At 47.4% G+C, this 14,563-nt stretch overlaps 1 protein-coding gene across 8 annotated transcripts in view; it reads right to left on the reverse strand.

The window, feature by feature from the left end:
• Positions 1-553: 553 nt before the first annotated feature.
• The window catches only part of DPYS (dihydropyrimidinase), a 35,266-nt gene continuing 21,256 nt past the window's right edge, over positions 554-14,563 (reverse strand). For 6 of the 8 annotated variants that reach the window (XM_064154125.1, XM_064154120.1, XM_064154123.1 and 3 more), the window contains exons 6-11: positions 13,475-13,631; positions 11,509-11,650; positions 10,679-10,821; positions 4,981-5,188; positions 1,756-1,838; positions 554-696 (exon numbers count right to left, since the gene is read on the reverse strand). In XM_064154125.1, the coding sequence (XP_064010195.1) occupies positions 1,758-1,838; positions 4,981-5,188; positions 10,679-10,821; positions 11,509-11,650; positions 13,475-13,631 (731 nt within the window). In that variant the 3' untranslated portion in view covers positions 554-696; positions 1,756-1,757. The remainder of the gene's footprint in view (positions 697-1,755; positions 1,839-4,980; positions 5,189-10,678; positions 10,822-11,508; positions 11,651-13,474; positions 13,632-14,563) is intronic. The other 2 variants (XR_010304769.1, XM_064154124.1) reach the window with 2 other exon arrangements.

Consider the following 14,563-nt stretch of genomic DNA (forward strand, 5'->3'; position numbering starts at 1 on the left):
AAGGGACCCAAAGAGATCATCCAGTCCAACCCCCCCCTATCAGAGCAGGACCATCCAATATAGCTCAGGGCACACAGCAACACATCCAGACAGGCCTTGAAAGGCTCCAGAGAAGGAGCAGCCTGTGCCAGGGCTCTGGGACCCTTACAGTCAAGAAGTTCCCCTTGTGTTGAGCTGAAACCTCCTGTGCTGCAGCTTCCATCCATTGCTGCTTGTCCTATCCCAGGGAGCAGTGAGCAGAGCCTGTCCTCCCCTCCTGACCCCCAGCCCTCAGAGATTTATAGACATTTATTAGATCCCCTCTCAGTCAGAGCAAGACTGTAGGAAGTGTGGTTAAAAGGCCATTGCTCTTACTTTATAGTTTAGCTGATACCTTCTAAAGACAAATGTTAAGGAATACCAGCCTCAGACTTACCTACTTTTAAGCCCCTACCAAGCTGCTGCCACACTGTAATCATAGCTCTTATTACTTGTGTCTACCACTCCATTTTGTACAATGCATTTCCCACTTCTTAGAGCAAAATTCCTTCTGAGGAGAAATTGCAATGACAACTTTGATGCAGGAAGCCCAGTGGTCATGTTTATTGGTTACTGCTGCTTCAGGTTGGCTCTGGAGAAGCTGGCTGTGGCTTGATTGTGGGGCCCAGAGTGCACTGCTGTAGTGGGGACAGCAGGGTTGGTTTCATTTGCTTTTATCTACAGGAAAGGAAAAAGACAACAGGGATATAATCTTGCAAAAGGAAACAAAATCTCTGCTTTGCAATTTGTCACTCAGGGAGGTAATAATGGAGAAAGAGTGCTAGGAGGAATGATTATTGCTCTCTCACTAGGTTGCAGCTTTAACCTTTGGTCCTCTCTATTACAAAACCTTTCTGCCTTACAGCAGAGGAAAACAAATAGGATGCTGCACTTTGTTGCTGCTACCAATGCCCTGAATGAGGTTCACTGTGCAGTAGCTCTAAAGCAATGATCCAATGAAACGTGGAAAAGCAAACTTCACCCTTCCACCACGACACCCTCCCACTGTCCTTGTGCTAGTTAGCACTAACAACAGACTGAATTTTGTGTGAGGTGCAAACCTGGGCTTTACATCCATCCCTTTGAGACTAGGGCAGCATCTGAGAGGGCTTCTTCCAGACAAGCCTGTCACAAGTAGGTGGCCTGCCACGTTTTTGTTGTCCTGAATGTGATGGTTTGGATGTTCCCTGCCACCCCAGTGCTTAAAACAATCACCCAGGCTAGACTCAGCCACTCTGGAAATTGAATGAAGGTTTATATTTACAGCTTAGCACAAGATACAAGCAGGTATTTATAACAGATAGACAGAAACAGACAAGTTAAAAAGTAGTACAGAACCACAGCAGCCCTCCCAGAAAGCAGAGTCCCCAGGAGGAGCTCTCAACCACACTTCCACCTACTTCCCACCCCTCTACCTTACCCCAGACTTTGCCTTACATTCAAGGTAAGTTTGGAGGCTTAGCCAGGGGGGTTAGGAAGCAGAAGGATTAGTCAGGCAGCAAGCTGAGTTAGAGAGAGAAAAATACAGCCCAAAAATCCAGAGAGAGACTCTGTGTTACCTGTGTTTATGTTCTTGATCTTATACATCTCAGCAAGCCCAGGAGTGAAGTAGACACCATCATCATTTCTTTTCACAGCCTATAATCTAATTCTTCTCACCAAAATATCTCAGCTAGGCTTAAACTGGATCACTGAGGCTTCAGAGAAGCACTAAGTGAAGTACCAAAAGAAAGTTACCTTCAAGAGCCAAAACTGGGGAAGGATGCTCCTGAGGCCACATCTGTATATGGTTCTCTCTTAACAGGAACAGGCTGGCAGACCTGCAATAAGATATTGGAAGTCTTTCACTGCTATTTGTCTTTCTGCTGCAGCTGCTAACTGGGCACAATGAAAGCCTCACTCCTGTGCTAATCCTTCTTTGTACATTATGCACCCCAATGCTTTCACCAAACCTCTCTCTTGCAAAGAGCTCCCATGCTGGGATTCAGCTGTTGAGCTCTCAGCTTCGATCAGGAGCTGGGTAGTGCAGTCTGCTCAGCACTCTAACACAGCAACCCTCATTTTCATAACTGAAATAAAGAAGCAACTGACCATGTTCCACCTTGCTTTATTGATGCTTCTCCTCCTTAGACCCAAGAGATCCTGGAGCAGCAAAACTCCAGAGATCATCGTGCATCTGGAACGTGTCCAGAGAAGGGCAACAAACCTGGTGAAGGGCCTGGAACACAAACCCTGTGAGGAGAGGCTGAGGGAGCTGGGGGTGTGCAGCCTGCAGAAGAGGAGGCTCAGGGCAGAGCTCATTGCTGTCTACAACTACATGAAGGGAGGCTGTAGCCAGGTGGGGTTGGGCTCTTCTGTCAGGCAACCAGCAACAGAACAAGGAGACACAGTCTCAAGTTGTGGCAGGGCAGGTCTAGGCTGGATGTCAGGAGAAAGTTGTTGTCAGAGAGAGTGATTGGCATTGGAATGGGCTGCCCAGGGAGGTGGTGGAGTCGCTGTCCCTAGAGGTGTTCAAAACAAGCCTGGCTGAGGCACTTAGTGCCATGGTCTGGTTGATTGGGTAGGGCTGCGTGCTAGGTTGGCCTGGATGATCTTGGAGGTCTCTTCCAACCTGGTTGATTCTATGAAAACACACTTGAGCTGCTCTCCAGAACAGCTGGCTGGCTGCATGTTCAAGCCCTAAGCTGCTTCTTTTCCAAAGTGATCACATTTTCCACTGATGCTCTTAATACAGGTAAGAGAGCTAAATGAGCATCAGTGAAACAAAACCAGCCCTGTCTTCTCTGGGTATCTACCACACACCACCCCAGCTCTGGCTGCAGGAGGTTGAGCTGGTTGAAAAAATGACTTTCTGAAGGTGTTTTGGTTAAGGAAAAACTTTCTCTGGCTCTGATGGGAACTGGAAACCATCAGGTTTGCTGAAGCCTCCTTCTAACATGGGACACAAGGCTTCAGCAGGGATGACAGGATCTGGAGTCATTACAACTCAAGAGGAAGCACCCAATTATCATTTAATAACTGTTACTTAAATGAAAGGGAATGCCTGAAGTTGCTGCTGGTGCAACATCAGCACCAATCTGTTTCCAGTACCTTTTAACCATCACTACCTGACATTCATTCCGCACTAAAACCCAAAGGGATCAACACTGCACTACAAAGAAAGTGCTACAACAAGCAGCCCTCAGTAGCAGAGTACCAAACATCTTCAGCTTGCAGAGAATTAGGCTTTCAGTCCCATGTAACCTTTGGCACAACAGACTTCCCACTGAAGATGGATTGGGAGGATGATGATTTCTGTGAGGACTGCTGCAAAGAGAAGCTGTCTAGATTACAAATGCAGAACCAGTCTACTATTTAGCCTCTGAGACCATTTTAACAGCAGCTGGCCAGAGAACTGCACGACCTTTGGAGCAACTCTTTCAATTCAGTGACACTTTGAGTGGAAAAGGAGAGTATTTTCTTCACACAGATCCACAGTTAAGGCTGTTGGTTCATTTTTTCTTCTAGGTCTGAGAAGTCCAGGCACAGACATACTATTTTCTTTGCCCTTCTTTTACCCTTACCCTTACCTTTGCCTTTTACATTTGAAGATTAAGCTTCATGCATGTTGAAAAGGCTAAGAGAATATATACATTGTGTGGACAGTTGCAAATGAAGAATCTAGTTGCAAAATAAACAGCAAAGTGGCAACACCACAATGAGATGCTAAATACAATGCAACTCTGGATAATCTAATTTACACTATATATAAGAAACAAAATAATAAAAGGGGAAAGAAAAAGGAAAGGGAAAGGGAAAAGGGGAAAGGAGAGAGAGAGGGAAAAGGGGGAAGGAGAGAGAGAGGGAAAAGGGGAAAGGAGAGAGAGAGGGAAAAGGGGAAAGGAGAGAGAGAGGGAAAAGGGGAAATGAGAGAGAGAGGGAAAGGGAAAGGGAAGAGAGAAGAAAGAGAAGGACAAAGGAAAGACAAAGAGAAAGGAAAAGGGAAAATGAAAGGAAGAAAGAAAACAAAAAGAAAAAGAAAGAAAATGAGAAAAAGAAAAAGAAGAGAAGGAAAAGAAAAGGGAAAGGAAAAGGAAAAGAGAAAGGAAAAGGCAAAGGAAAAAGAGAAGAAAAATAAAAAGAAAAAGGAAAAGGAAGAAGGAAAAGAAGAAGGAAAAGGAAAAGAAAAAGAAAAAAAGGGGAAAAAAAGGAAAAATAAAAATAAAATAAAAATAAAAAGGAAAAGGAAAAGAGGAGAAGAAGGGAAAGAAAAAGAAAAAGAATAATAAGGAGAAGAAGAAAAAGGAAAATAAAAATAAAAAGAAGAAAAAAGAACAATAAAAGGAAAAGAAAAAGGGAAAGAAGGAGAAGAAAGGGGAAAAAAGAAGGAAAATAAAAAGGAAAAAATAATAAAAGAAAAGAAAATGAAAAAGAAAAATTAAAAGAAAAAGAAAAAAGGAAAGATAAAAAGAAAAAAAAAAGAAAAGGAACAGAAAAATAAAAAGGGAAAGAAAAAAGTGTTTCTTTCTTTGCAAAACCCCAAATGCAATAATCTGTTCTCTGTCCTTAGTTCTGAACAGCCTGCAGGGTATGGATCCTAATACCTGACCCATGAAAGTGGTATCAAATGATTGGTTTCTTTCTCAGTGAGTCTCTCTGATTTTCAGTGAAGTCAGTGACAAAAGGTAGCAGTTAGCCAGATTAGACACAAGCAAAACTTTGTCCACTTCCACTGCAAGTGGGACACGTTACTGAGCACCCAGGTTTGGTCTCTGAGCTGCACAGACTGCCCTAAGAGCAGCCGGTTATGTTTTTCTAGAGGCTAAAGACTGGAAAAGAAGGGAGTACTTCGTTTTATTTCCTCCCACCTTGGCAGAGCAATTAGTGAGGGAAACTACCCTGGAGTTCCCAAACCTCTCTTCCCAAGAGCCAGCCACCCTGCCGCTGCACAAAGCGCCGCAGAGACGGATGAGTTTCATTAACCTCCTCCCGCTGCCTGACTCGACTGTAGACGTATGGAGGGAACGGTGCCCGGGAGACATATTTGCCTTCTCCTGCTGTGACATCGAAGGCTCCAGCTTCATAAACCACTTTGCCTCTTGAAACTGTTGCAACTGGGACTCCGTGGCAGACCATGCCTTCAAATATGTTGAAGTCGTTGGCCTGGTGATGTGTCTTGGCAGAGATTGTCCTGTGGTGACCAAACAAAAGAACACCCCCAATGATGCAGACCCTTGGCTTTTACTCCGTTAGGAAGTCCTGAGAAATTCATCAGGGAAGACAAGTTTGAGCCATTATTAAACTGTGTTTAGGCATAAACTATTAAACTATGCTTAAACTATACCAAGTTCTTCCCAGAGAGAGTGATTGGCATCAGAATGGGCTGCCCAGGTGTAGCTGTTTGAGCAGGTTTTCTAGCTCAGACATAGGGGAGAGGTGAACGTTCCAGGGACAGGCTATACAATGGTGTGATGGTTTGTGTGTTACCCATCCTCCCCCCAACACTCTGAAAATCACCCAGACCAGACTCAGCCAGCTCTGGAAATTGAATGAAGCTTATATTTACAGCTAGCACAGGATACAAGCAGATAGTTACAGTATATGCAGTTATAGACAGAAATAGACAAGGTAAAAGGTAATACAGAAACACAACAGCCCTCCCAGAAACCTGAGTCCCCAGGAGGGGCTCCCAACAGCCCTTCCACCTTCTCCCACCCCTCTCAACCTTACCCCAGTCCCAAGGAAGAATGGAGGTTCAGCCAGGGGGTTAGGAAGCAAAGTGGGTTAATCACAGAAACAGCAGAGAGGTTAGAGAGATGCAGCTCAGAGCTCCCCAGCAGGAGAAGTAGTGGAGTGCCTTATCTATGGCTGGATCCTTATATCTCTCAGCAAGCCTATGAGTGAAGCAGACATCACCATTGTTCTCCTTCCATGGACTGCAATCTAGTTCTTCTCACCAAAACATTCTAGCTGGCTTCAAACTAGCACAAATGGCAACAAGGGATAAGCTAATATCATTTCACTGGAGCACCAAGAGATTATGTCTAGAAGCACAGCTTGTTCTTCCCCCTTGCTGGCTTCTGCTGCTTGAGCTGTGCCTGCTGCTGTCTTCCCCCGCTGCTGTTTTGGCTGCTGCTGCTTTTGCTGCTTTGTCACCACTTGACCCCTTCCCCATGTTCCTTAAGGTTACATTTTTTTCTCTAGTAGTTTATTTCTCTTTATACTGTTTACTTAAACTATAAGAAATACAATTTCATCCTGCCCTGACTTTCCATCTTGTGGTGAGTTTATTCTACCAGGGGAGGGATCCACCCTAACCCAGGACACCAGGGACATGGTGGAGTCACCACCCCTGGAGGTGTTCAAGCAAAGCCTGGATGAGGCACTTAGTGCCACGGTCTGGTTGATTGGCTTGGGCTGGGTGCTAGGTTGTATTGGATGAGCTTGGAGGTCTCCTCCAACCTGGTTGATTCTGTGATTCTATATGGGTAAAAGAAGCAGGACAGAAGCCTGTGATTTGGAAGTTGTTGGCAGAGAGAGTGATTGGCATTGGAATGGGCTGCCCAGGGAGGTGGTGGAGTTGCTGTACCTGGAGATGTTCAAGACAAGACTGGATGGACCACTTAGTGCCATGCTCTGGTTGACTGGATAGGGCTGAGTGCTAGGTTGGACTGGAAGAGGCAGGAAGGTAATGTTTGGGAGCTAGGAGTCACAATGACTTATGTGAGGGATGAGATATTAAATTATATGAAATCATATCTCCTAAAATCCATCATTTTTAAGATGGGTAGGGAATGACAACCAAATTATTTTTCTGATTATGCTAAGGAAGTCATTTGTCAACAATACTTTTGGTCTGGTCCTATCAATCACTCCAAGCTAATCTGAGATGGAAGCCAAAGTAGGCACCCTGTATAATGGGCAGGAGGGGAACAGTAATGTGAAATTGAGCTTGCATAAAGGCATGGTAAGATAGGAAAATAGAAACTGGTCTGTTCAGTGACTAAGGGGAATTTGGAAGTGATTATCAGGGAGAACAAAGACAGGGTTATGCAGGGAGAAAATAAGGCAGGCTTAAATTTTCCAGTACCATTTCTAAGATTCAGTTCTCTGGCGAGGGCAGCTGACATCTGTCCAGACAGCAAGTTACCAGGGAAACGTCCATCCTGCTGCCTCAGAGAGCCTTATTTTGTTGCAGTTCACAGAACCACAGAGTCACTGAGCTTGGAAAGCACCTCTGGAGAGCATCTCTTCCAGGCTCTTTGCTCAGGTCAGGGTCAGCCAAAGTAGGCTTCTTGGGGCTGTGTTCAATTAGGCTCCATGAACTCTTTGGGCAACCAGTGCCAGTGTTTGATCATCCTCATAGCAACACACATTTATGTCACAGAATCACAGCAGCATGCAGGCTGGCAAAGCCCCTCGGGAGCACCAACTCCAACCTAGACCCCTACTCTACAAGATTCTCCTTAAACCATAGCCCTAAGCATCACAGCCAAACCACCCTTAAACACATCCAGGGTGGGTGACTCCACCACCTCCCTGAGCAGCTCATTCCAGTCCCTGAACACTCTCTCCATGAAAAACTTTTTCCCAATATCCAATCTAAACCTCCCCAGCCTCAGCCTGAGGCCATTCTCCCTTGTTCTGTCTCCATTACCTGTGAGCAGAGCCCAGCAGCAGCCTCACCACAATGTCCCTTCAGGTAGCTGTAGACAGCAATGAGGTCTCCCCTCAGCCTCCTCTTCCTCACGCTAACCATCCCCAGCTCCCTCAGTTGCTCCTCATCAGATTTATTCTCTAGACCCTTCCCCATCTTTGTTGCTCTCATCTGGACCCGCTCCAGCAGCTCCACATCTCTCTTGTATTGTGGTACCCACAACTGAACACGACACTCAAGGTGTGCCCTCACCAAAGCCGAGTCCAAGGGGATCATCACCTCCCTGCTCCTGCTGGCCACAGCATTTTCAATGCAAGCCAGGATGCCATTGGCCTTCTTGGCCTCCTGGGCACACTGCTGGCTCATATTCAGCTGCCTGTCTGTTATAACCCCCAGATCCCTCTCTACCAGGCAGCTCTCCAGCCACACTGCCCCAGGCCTGTAGCACTGTTAGGACTGCCAAAGAGGGCCACTCTAGCAGAATCCAAGAAGGATGAGGTGAGAGACTGCTCCCTGCACAGCAGCTCTGCATTCAAAAAGCAGTTAACATGTAGGCTGCATTTGGTGTGTGGGAAAAAAACTGGTGGGTGAGGCTTCCCAGACTGCATGCTGGTATAAAGGAGCAGCTGCACTTTGAAAGCTAAACTCCACTCCACACAGGCTTTTTATTCCTAGGGCTGTTAGATCTTACCTCTAGGGTCTGATCTGGCACTTGTTTGCAAGGCTCCAACAGGCTACAGTGAGTTTATTGAGCCCTAATACCCACCAGGAGCGTCTCCTATGCAATCTTGGGCACCTTTTGCCCCTGTTTTCCAAGGGATGCTCAGCTCTTTCCATGGTCTGAATTGGCTACTGCATTATTTAGATTCCTTGACAAGCATCTCTGAAACAAGCCCTAGAGATTTTGCATTCCTGTTTGCTCTCAAACAGCTAAAGGCATCAGCTAAGGAGGACACTGACTTGCTGACAGGTGACACTCCCTTTTCCATTCCTTATTCTGCCCTCTTCTCCTGATGCAGCCTTTTGAGTTGCCTTTTGATTCACAGGCCTGGAGCTGTTCTATTGTTTGTGTGCAGCTGAAAGAAGTCAGTGAACGGTGGTGATCAAAGCACAGATTAAAATAAGACAGCACAGTGAGTACACATTTGCTGCCTACATGTGTTTTCCCAAGCTCTCACAAAGCAGCTCTGTGCGCACAGGCTGCACTTGGGATGCTGAGGGTGTTGAGGTCTGCAAGATGATGTCTGGTAGCACATGGCTGCAAGAGACTCACAGGCCTCTTGGGTATTTTTGTGTCCTTTAATAAGTATGCAGTGAGATAAGGGAGCTAAAAACAAGTCGTGAGCTGGCAGAACTCAAAGAATCACAGAACTAACCAGGCTGGAAAAGACCTCAAGGATTATCAAGTCCAACCTATCACCTAACCCTTCTAATTAACTAAACCAGACCTCTAGGATCATTGAGTCCAACCCATCACCTAACCCTTCTAATTAACTAAACCAGACCTCTAGGATCATTGAGTCCAACCTATCACCTAACCCTTCTAATTAACTAAACCAGACCTCTAGGATCATTGAGTCCAACCTATCACCTAACCCTTCTAATTAACTAAACCAGACCCCTAGGATCATTGAGTCCAACCCATCACCTAACCCTTCTAATTAACTAAACCAGACCCCTAGGATCATTGAGTCCAACCCATCACCTAACCCTTCTAATTAACTAAACCAGACCTCTAGGATCATTGAGTCCAACCTATCACCTAACCCTTCTAATTAACTAAACCAGACCTCTAGGATCACTGAGTCCAACCTATCACCTAACCCTTCTAATTAACTAACCTATGGCACTGAGTGCCCCAGCCAGGCTTTGCTTCAGCATCTCCAGGGACAGTGACTCCACCACCTCCCTGGGCAGCCCATTCCAATGCCAATCACTCTCTCTGCCAACAACTTCCTAACAACATCCAGCCTGAACCTCCCCTGGCACAACTCGAGGCTGTGTCCCCTTGTTCTGTTGCTGCTTGCCTGGCAGAAGAGACCAACCCCACCTGGCTGCAGCCTCCCTTCAGCAACTGTCTGGCACTTTGGGCTAGTATCAAAGAGTATTTGAAGACTATAGCCACACAGTGTCAAATCTGAGCAGGGAAGCTGCATTTTCTTCTCTTACAACATTTCAGCTTTACAAACAAGAAAAAAAAAGTCATGTTCAAGAGGAAGGACTCATTGTATGGTCCTGCTTTGGCAGGGGGGTTAGACTCGATGATCTCTGCCCCCGGACAAGCCTGTTGGGAAACTGAAAATCCCTCCCCAGAGTCAACAAAGCACAGGAGTCTGAAGCTTGCCTGACAGCTGAAATGTTGAAATGCATTAGCCTGGTGCCTTTTCTCTGCTGTGCTCTTTGTGCCCTCTTCAGGATCTGCAGTGAAATGAGACAAGCACTAGGGAGAGTTAGCCTCACTCACGCAGCCATGTGCTAGCTCTGCTGTGAGGACAGGCTGAGAGAGTTGGGGCTGTGCAGGCTGGAGCAGAGGAGGCTCCCAGGTGACCTTCTTGTGGTCTGCCAGGATCTGAAGGGGGCTACAAAAAAGCTGGGGAGGGACTTTTTAGGGTGTCAGGGAATGCCAGGACTGGGGGGAATGGAGCAAAGCTGGAGGTGGGGAGAGTCAGAGTGGAGGTGAGGAGGAAGTTGTGGAGCATGAGAGTGGTGAGAGGCTGGAATGGGTTGCCCAGGGAGGTGGTTGAGGCCCCATGGCTGGAGGTGTTTGAGGCCAGGCTGGCTGAGGCTGTGTGCAGCCTGCTCTAGGGTAGGGTGTCCCTGGGCATGGCAGGGGGTTGGAACTGGCTGATGCTTGTGGTCCCTTCCAACGCTGACTGATTCTGTGACTCTATTATCTCTACCTACACTACTGCAGGAGACAAACCACCTGTAAATAAACACCATCATCCCACCCCAAAGGCTTACTGCTGAACAGAGGCTCTGTTAAGAGAGACTGGATGGAAGGAAACAATAACCCATACATACCTTGTAGCTTTGGGATCCCAAATTACAATGTCAGCGTCAGAACCCACAGCAATTCTCCCCTTTCTTGGGTAAAGGTTAAAGATCTTTGCTGCATTGGTGCTGGTGACAGCTACAAATCTGTTCTCATCCATTTTCCCACTGTACTGCAGGAGAGTCCACAAAAGAGAAGGCATTACTGTGTTAAACGAGGAACAAAAGAAATGATTGTGTTGCTAAACAAGTTAAGATGCCATTGGAATGGGCTGCCCAGGGAGGTGCTGGAGTCACTGTGCCTGGAGGTGTTCAAGCACAGCCTGGCTGGGGCACTTAGTGCCATGGTCTGGTTTATTGGCCAGGGCTGGGTGCTAGGTTGGGCCAGAGCCACACATCAAGAAGGATTTCTCTCTTGCTTGTTTCCTCTGGCTGAAAACACAAATTAGATGCTGATAGGCACACACCCAGGGTAGAAGCTCCTCCAGCAGGTAAGTTTGAGAGAGATTAAAGAGGAAAAAAATAAAGAACTGAACAAATTGGAACTGTGAGTTTCTCTTTCCTTTAGCTTTCCTTTCACCTGCAAACAGATTCCCTGTGCACTGCCACTGAAACCACAGCAGTCCTTTGCTGCTCTGCTGTGGGAACCATTCTCCAGTGCTAAGTTTTAAGCACTAAGTATCACTTTTTATCTGCCAGGGCCCTAATGTGACAGGTAGTAAGAACTTTGATATGGCATTTGATCAAAGGGCTCATCCCATAATAAACTTGATAAAACTGGAGTGTTGATAAATGCTGAGGGGTGACATTTTGCTGTAAAAAGTCATTCCCTTGGCATTCAGATCTCTTGCTGTACTTACAACTCCTTTTTCCCATATGACTGACATCCTGTCCTCCACACCATTCACTCCATTAGGGATTCTGGTGAAGTCATCCTTCCCCAGAGCTTTCTGGCATGTGTCAAATGTGCAGTTGTCAGTCCCTGTCACAGAGAGGTCATCACTAGAGAGAAACAAAATGAATTATGGGTCACAGTGTACACCAGACAGTGTCAACAGAGGTAAATCAGTGCCAAAGCTAGGTAGATGCAGCCACCCACATCAGCCTCTCTTCAGTCCCATCCTCCAAAAGCAGCTTGACAGTAACAGGTAGCTCCTCTGTGAAGCAGTTTCCTCTTCAGAATCACAGAATGTCAGGGGCTGGAAGGGACCTCAAAAGCTCATCCAGTCCTACCCCCTGCCAGAGCAGGATCACTCAGAGCAGATCACACAGGAGCACACCCAGGTGGGTTTTGAATATCTCCAGAGAGGGAGACTCCACACCCACCCTGGGCAGCCTGTGACAGTGTTCTGTTGCCCTCATAGGGAAAAAATTCCTCCTCATGTTTAAATGAAGCTTCCTATGCCTCAGCTTCCACCATTGCCCCTTGTGCTGGCACTGGCATCACCCAGCAGAGCCTGGCTCCAGCCTCCTGCCACTCAGCCTGCACATCTTTATAACCACTGATGAGGTCACCTCTCAGTCTGCTCTTCTCCAAGCTCAAGAGCCCCAGCTCCCTCAGGCTCTGGTGAGGCAGCTGGCAATGAAACCCAGCCCCCACAGCACCCAAATCTCCAGTGAAGAGGCAGCTGGCAATGAAACCCAGCCCCCACAGCACCCAAATCTCCAGTGAAGAGGCAGCTGGCAATGAAACCCAGCCCCCACAGCACCCAAATCTCCAGTGAAGAGGCAGCTGGCAATGAAGCCCAGCCCCCACAGCACCCAAATCTCCAGTGAAGAGGCAGCTGGCAATGAAACCCAGCCCCCACAGCACCCAAATCTCCAGTGAAGAGGCAGCTGGCAATGAAACCCAGCCCCCACAGCACCCAAATCTCCAGTGAAGAGGCAGCTGGCAATGAAACCCAGCCCCCACAGCACCCAAATCTCCAGTGAAGAGGCAGCTGGCAATGAAGCCCAGCCCCCACAGCACCCAAATCTCCAGTGAAGAGGCAGCTGGCAATGAAACCCAGCCCCCACAGCACCCAAATCTCCAGTGAAGAGGCAGCTGGCAATGAAACCCAGCCCCCACAGCACCCAAATCTCCAGTGAAGAGGCAGCTGGCAATGAAACCCAGCCCCCACAGCACCCAAATCTCCAGTGAAGAGGCAGCTGGCAATGAAACCCAGCCCCCACAGCACCCAAATCTCCAGTGAAGAGGCAGCTGGCAATGAAACCCCATACCCCTAACCGTGACCCTGCTTTGTACATGCTTCCCACTGGCTAACTGTTCCCCTGGGCATGTTTCAGGGTTTGCTGCAGCCCTAGCAAGGCATGCCTCACTGATCAAAATCAAATGGGGAGAAAAGGCCACAAGAGTTCAGAGAAATAAAAGCTGAACACTTACTAATTTCTGTAACACAAAGCATTCATGGTTTCACCTTCCAGTTCTCCTTTCTGATGCTGTCACAGTATGGAAAGAGTCCAGAGAAGGGCAATGAAGCTGGTGAGGGGCCTGGGACACAGCCTTGTGAGGAGAGGCTGGATGTCAGGAGGGAGTTGTTGGCAGAGAGAGTGATTGGCATTGGAATGGGCTGCCCAGGGAGGTGGTGGAGTGGCTGTGCCTGGAGGTGTTGAAGCCAAGCCTGGCTGGGGCACTTAGTGCCATGGTCTAGTGATTGGCCAGGGCTGGGTGCTAGGTTGGGCTGGATGAGCTTGGAGGTCTCTTCCAACCTGCTTGATGCTATGACTCTGTACTCAGAAATCCCTGGGACATCAACCTGCTATTACATACTCCAGAATCTGATGTGTATTTGGGCATCAGCTCTTTCTGTCTGATCAGCTGCTTACTTGGCCAGTAAGTTCATGAGGAAAGCAGGAGTAGATGGATCTGGTCTGAGTGGAGGTCCCATGACATAGGCTGCAGCATGAGCCCAGTCTTTATTCCAGTAGTGGGTGCCATCAGTGCCCAGACTTGCAGCAATAGGCTCCCCATAAACCACCTTCCCTGGAAGACAAAAGCAAAGCAATGCCAACCTCAGCAAACAACATCAGAATGGATATCTTCTACTTTTTTTTCCTGCTCTGGATGTTTTTCTTAGCAAGGGATTTAAATTTGAGGGGTTTAAATAGAATCAGCAGCATAGAGAAGGACATAATAAACTAAGCTACAACACAGCATCTCTGTTCTGAGTATTCTGCTGGTGATCTTGCAAGAGGTTTCTTCAGGAGAACATTGCTTGGGTGAGGGTTTTTAATTAAGCTGTTGACAGATATAGGATAATTGAGTTTACAGATTGTTTCCCAGCCATGTGATTGAGATTTCAAAAGCAACACAGTCCTCAGCTGCATTAACTATGACCAAGGTCCTTCTATTCCCTGGCTGTACCTGCTTGGTGCTCTGTGCAACACTGTAAGCTGTTCTTCTTAGGAAGAAGTTCTTTACAGTGAGGGTGGTGAGACACTGGCACAGCTTGCCCAGGGAGGTTGTGGAGCACAGAATCACAGAATGTGATCAAAGATTCTGTGATTCTGTGATCCATAACCTTCCTGGAAGTGTTCAAACCTAGGCTGGATGAAGACTTGAGTGACCTGGATAGGGATGGGTGATAGGTTGGACTGGATGATTCTATGAGTCTATGATCTTGGAGGTCTATTCCAACCTGGTTGATTCTGATTCTATTCCAGTGGGAGGTGCCCCTGCCTATGGCAGGGGGTTGGAACTGGATGAGCTTTGAGGTCCCTTCCAACCTAAACCATTCTATGATTCTGTATATACTAAATAAACTCAGCACTGCTCAGGCCACACCTTGAGTGCTGCATTCGGTTCTGGGCTCCTCAAGTCAAGAGAGATGTTGAGGTGCTGGAAGGTGTTTGGAGAAGGGCAGCAAGGCTGGGGAGGGGCCTGGAGCACAGCCCTGTGAGGAGAGGCTGAGGGAG

Source organism: Pogoniulus pusillus, chromosome 14, assembly GCF_015220805.1.
Source record: "Pogoniulus pusillus isolate bPogPus1 chromosome 14, bPogPus1.pri, whole genome shotgun sequence".
NCBI lineage: Eukaryota > Metazoa > Chordata > Aves > Piciformes > Lybiidae > Pogoniulus > Pogoniulus pusillus.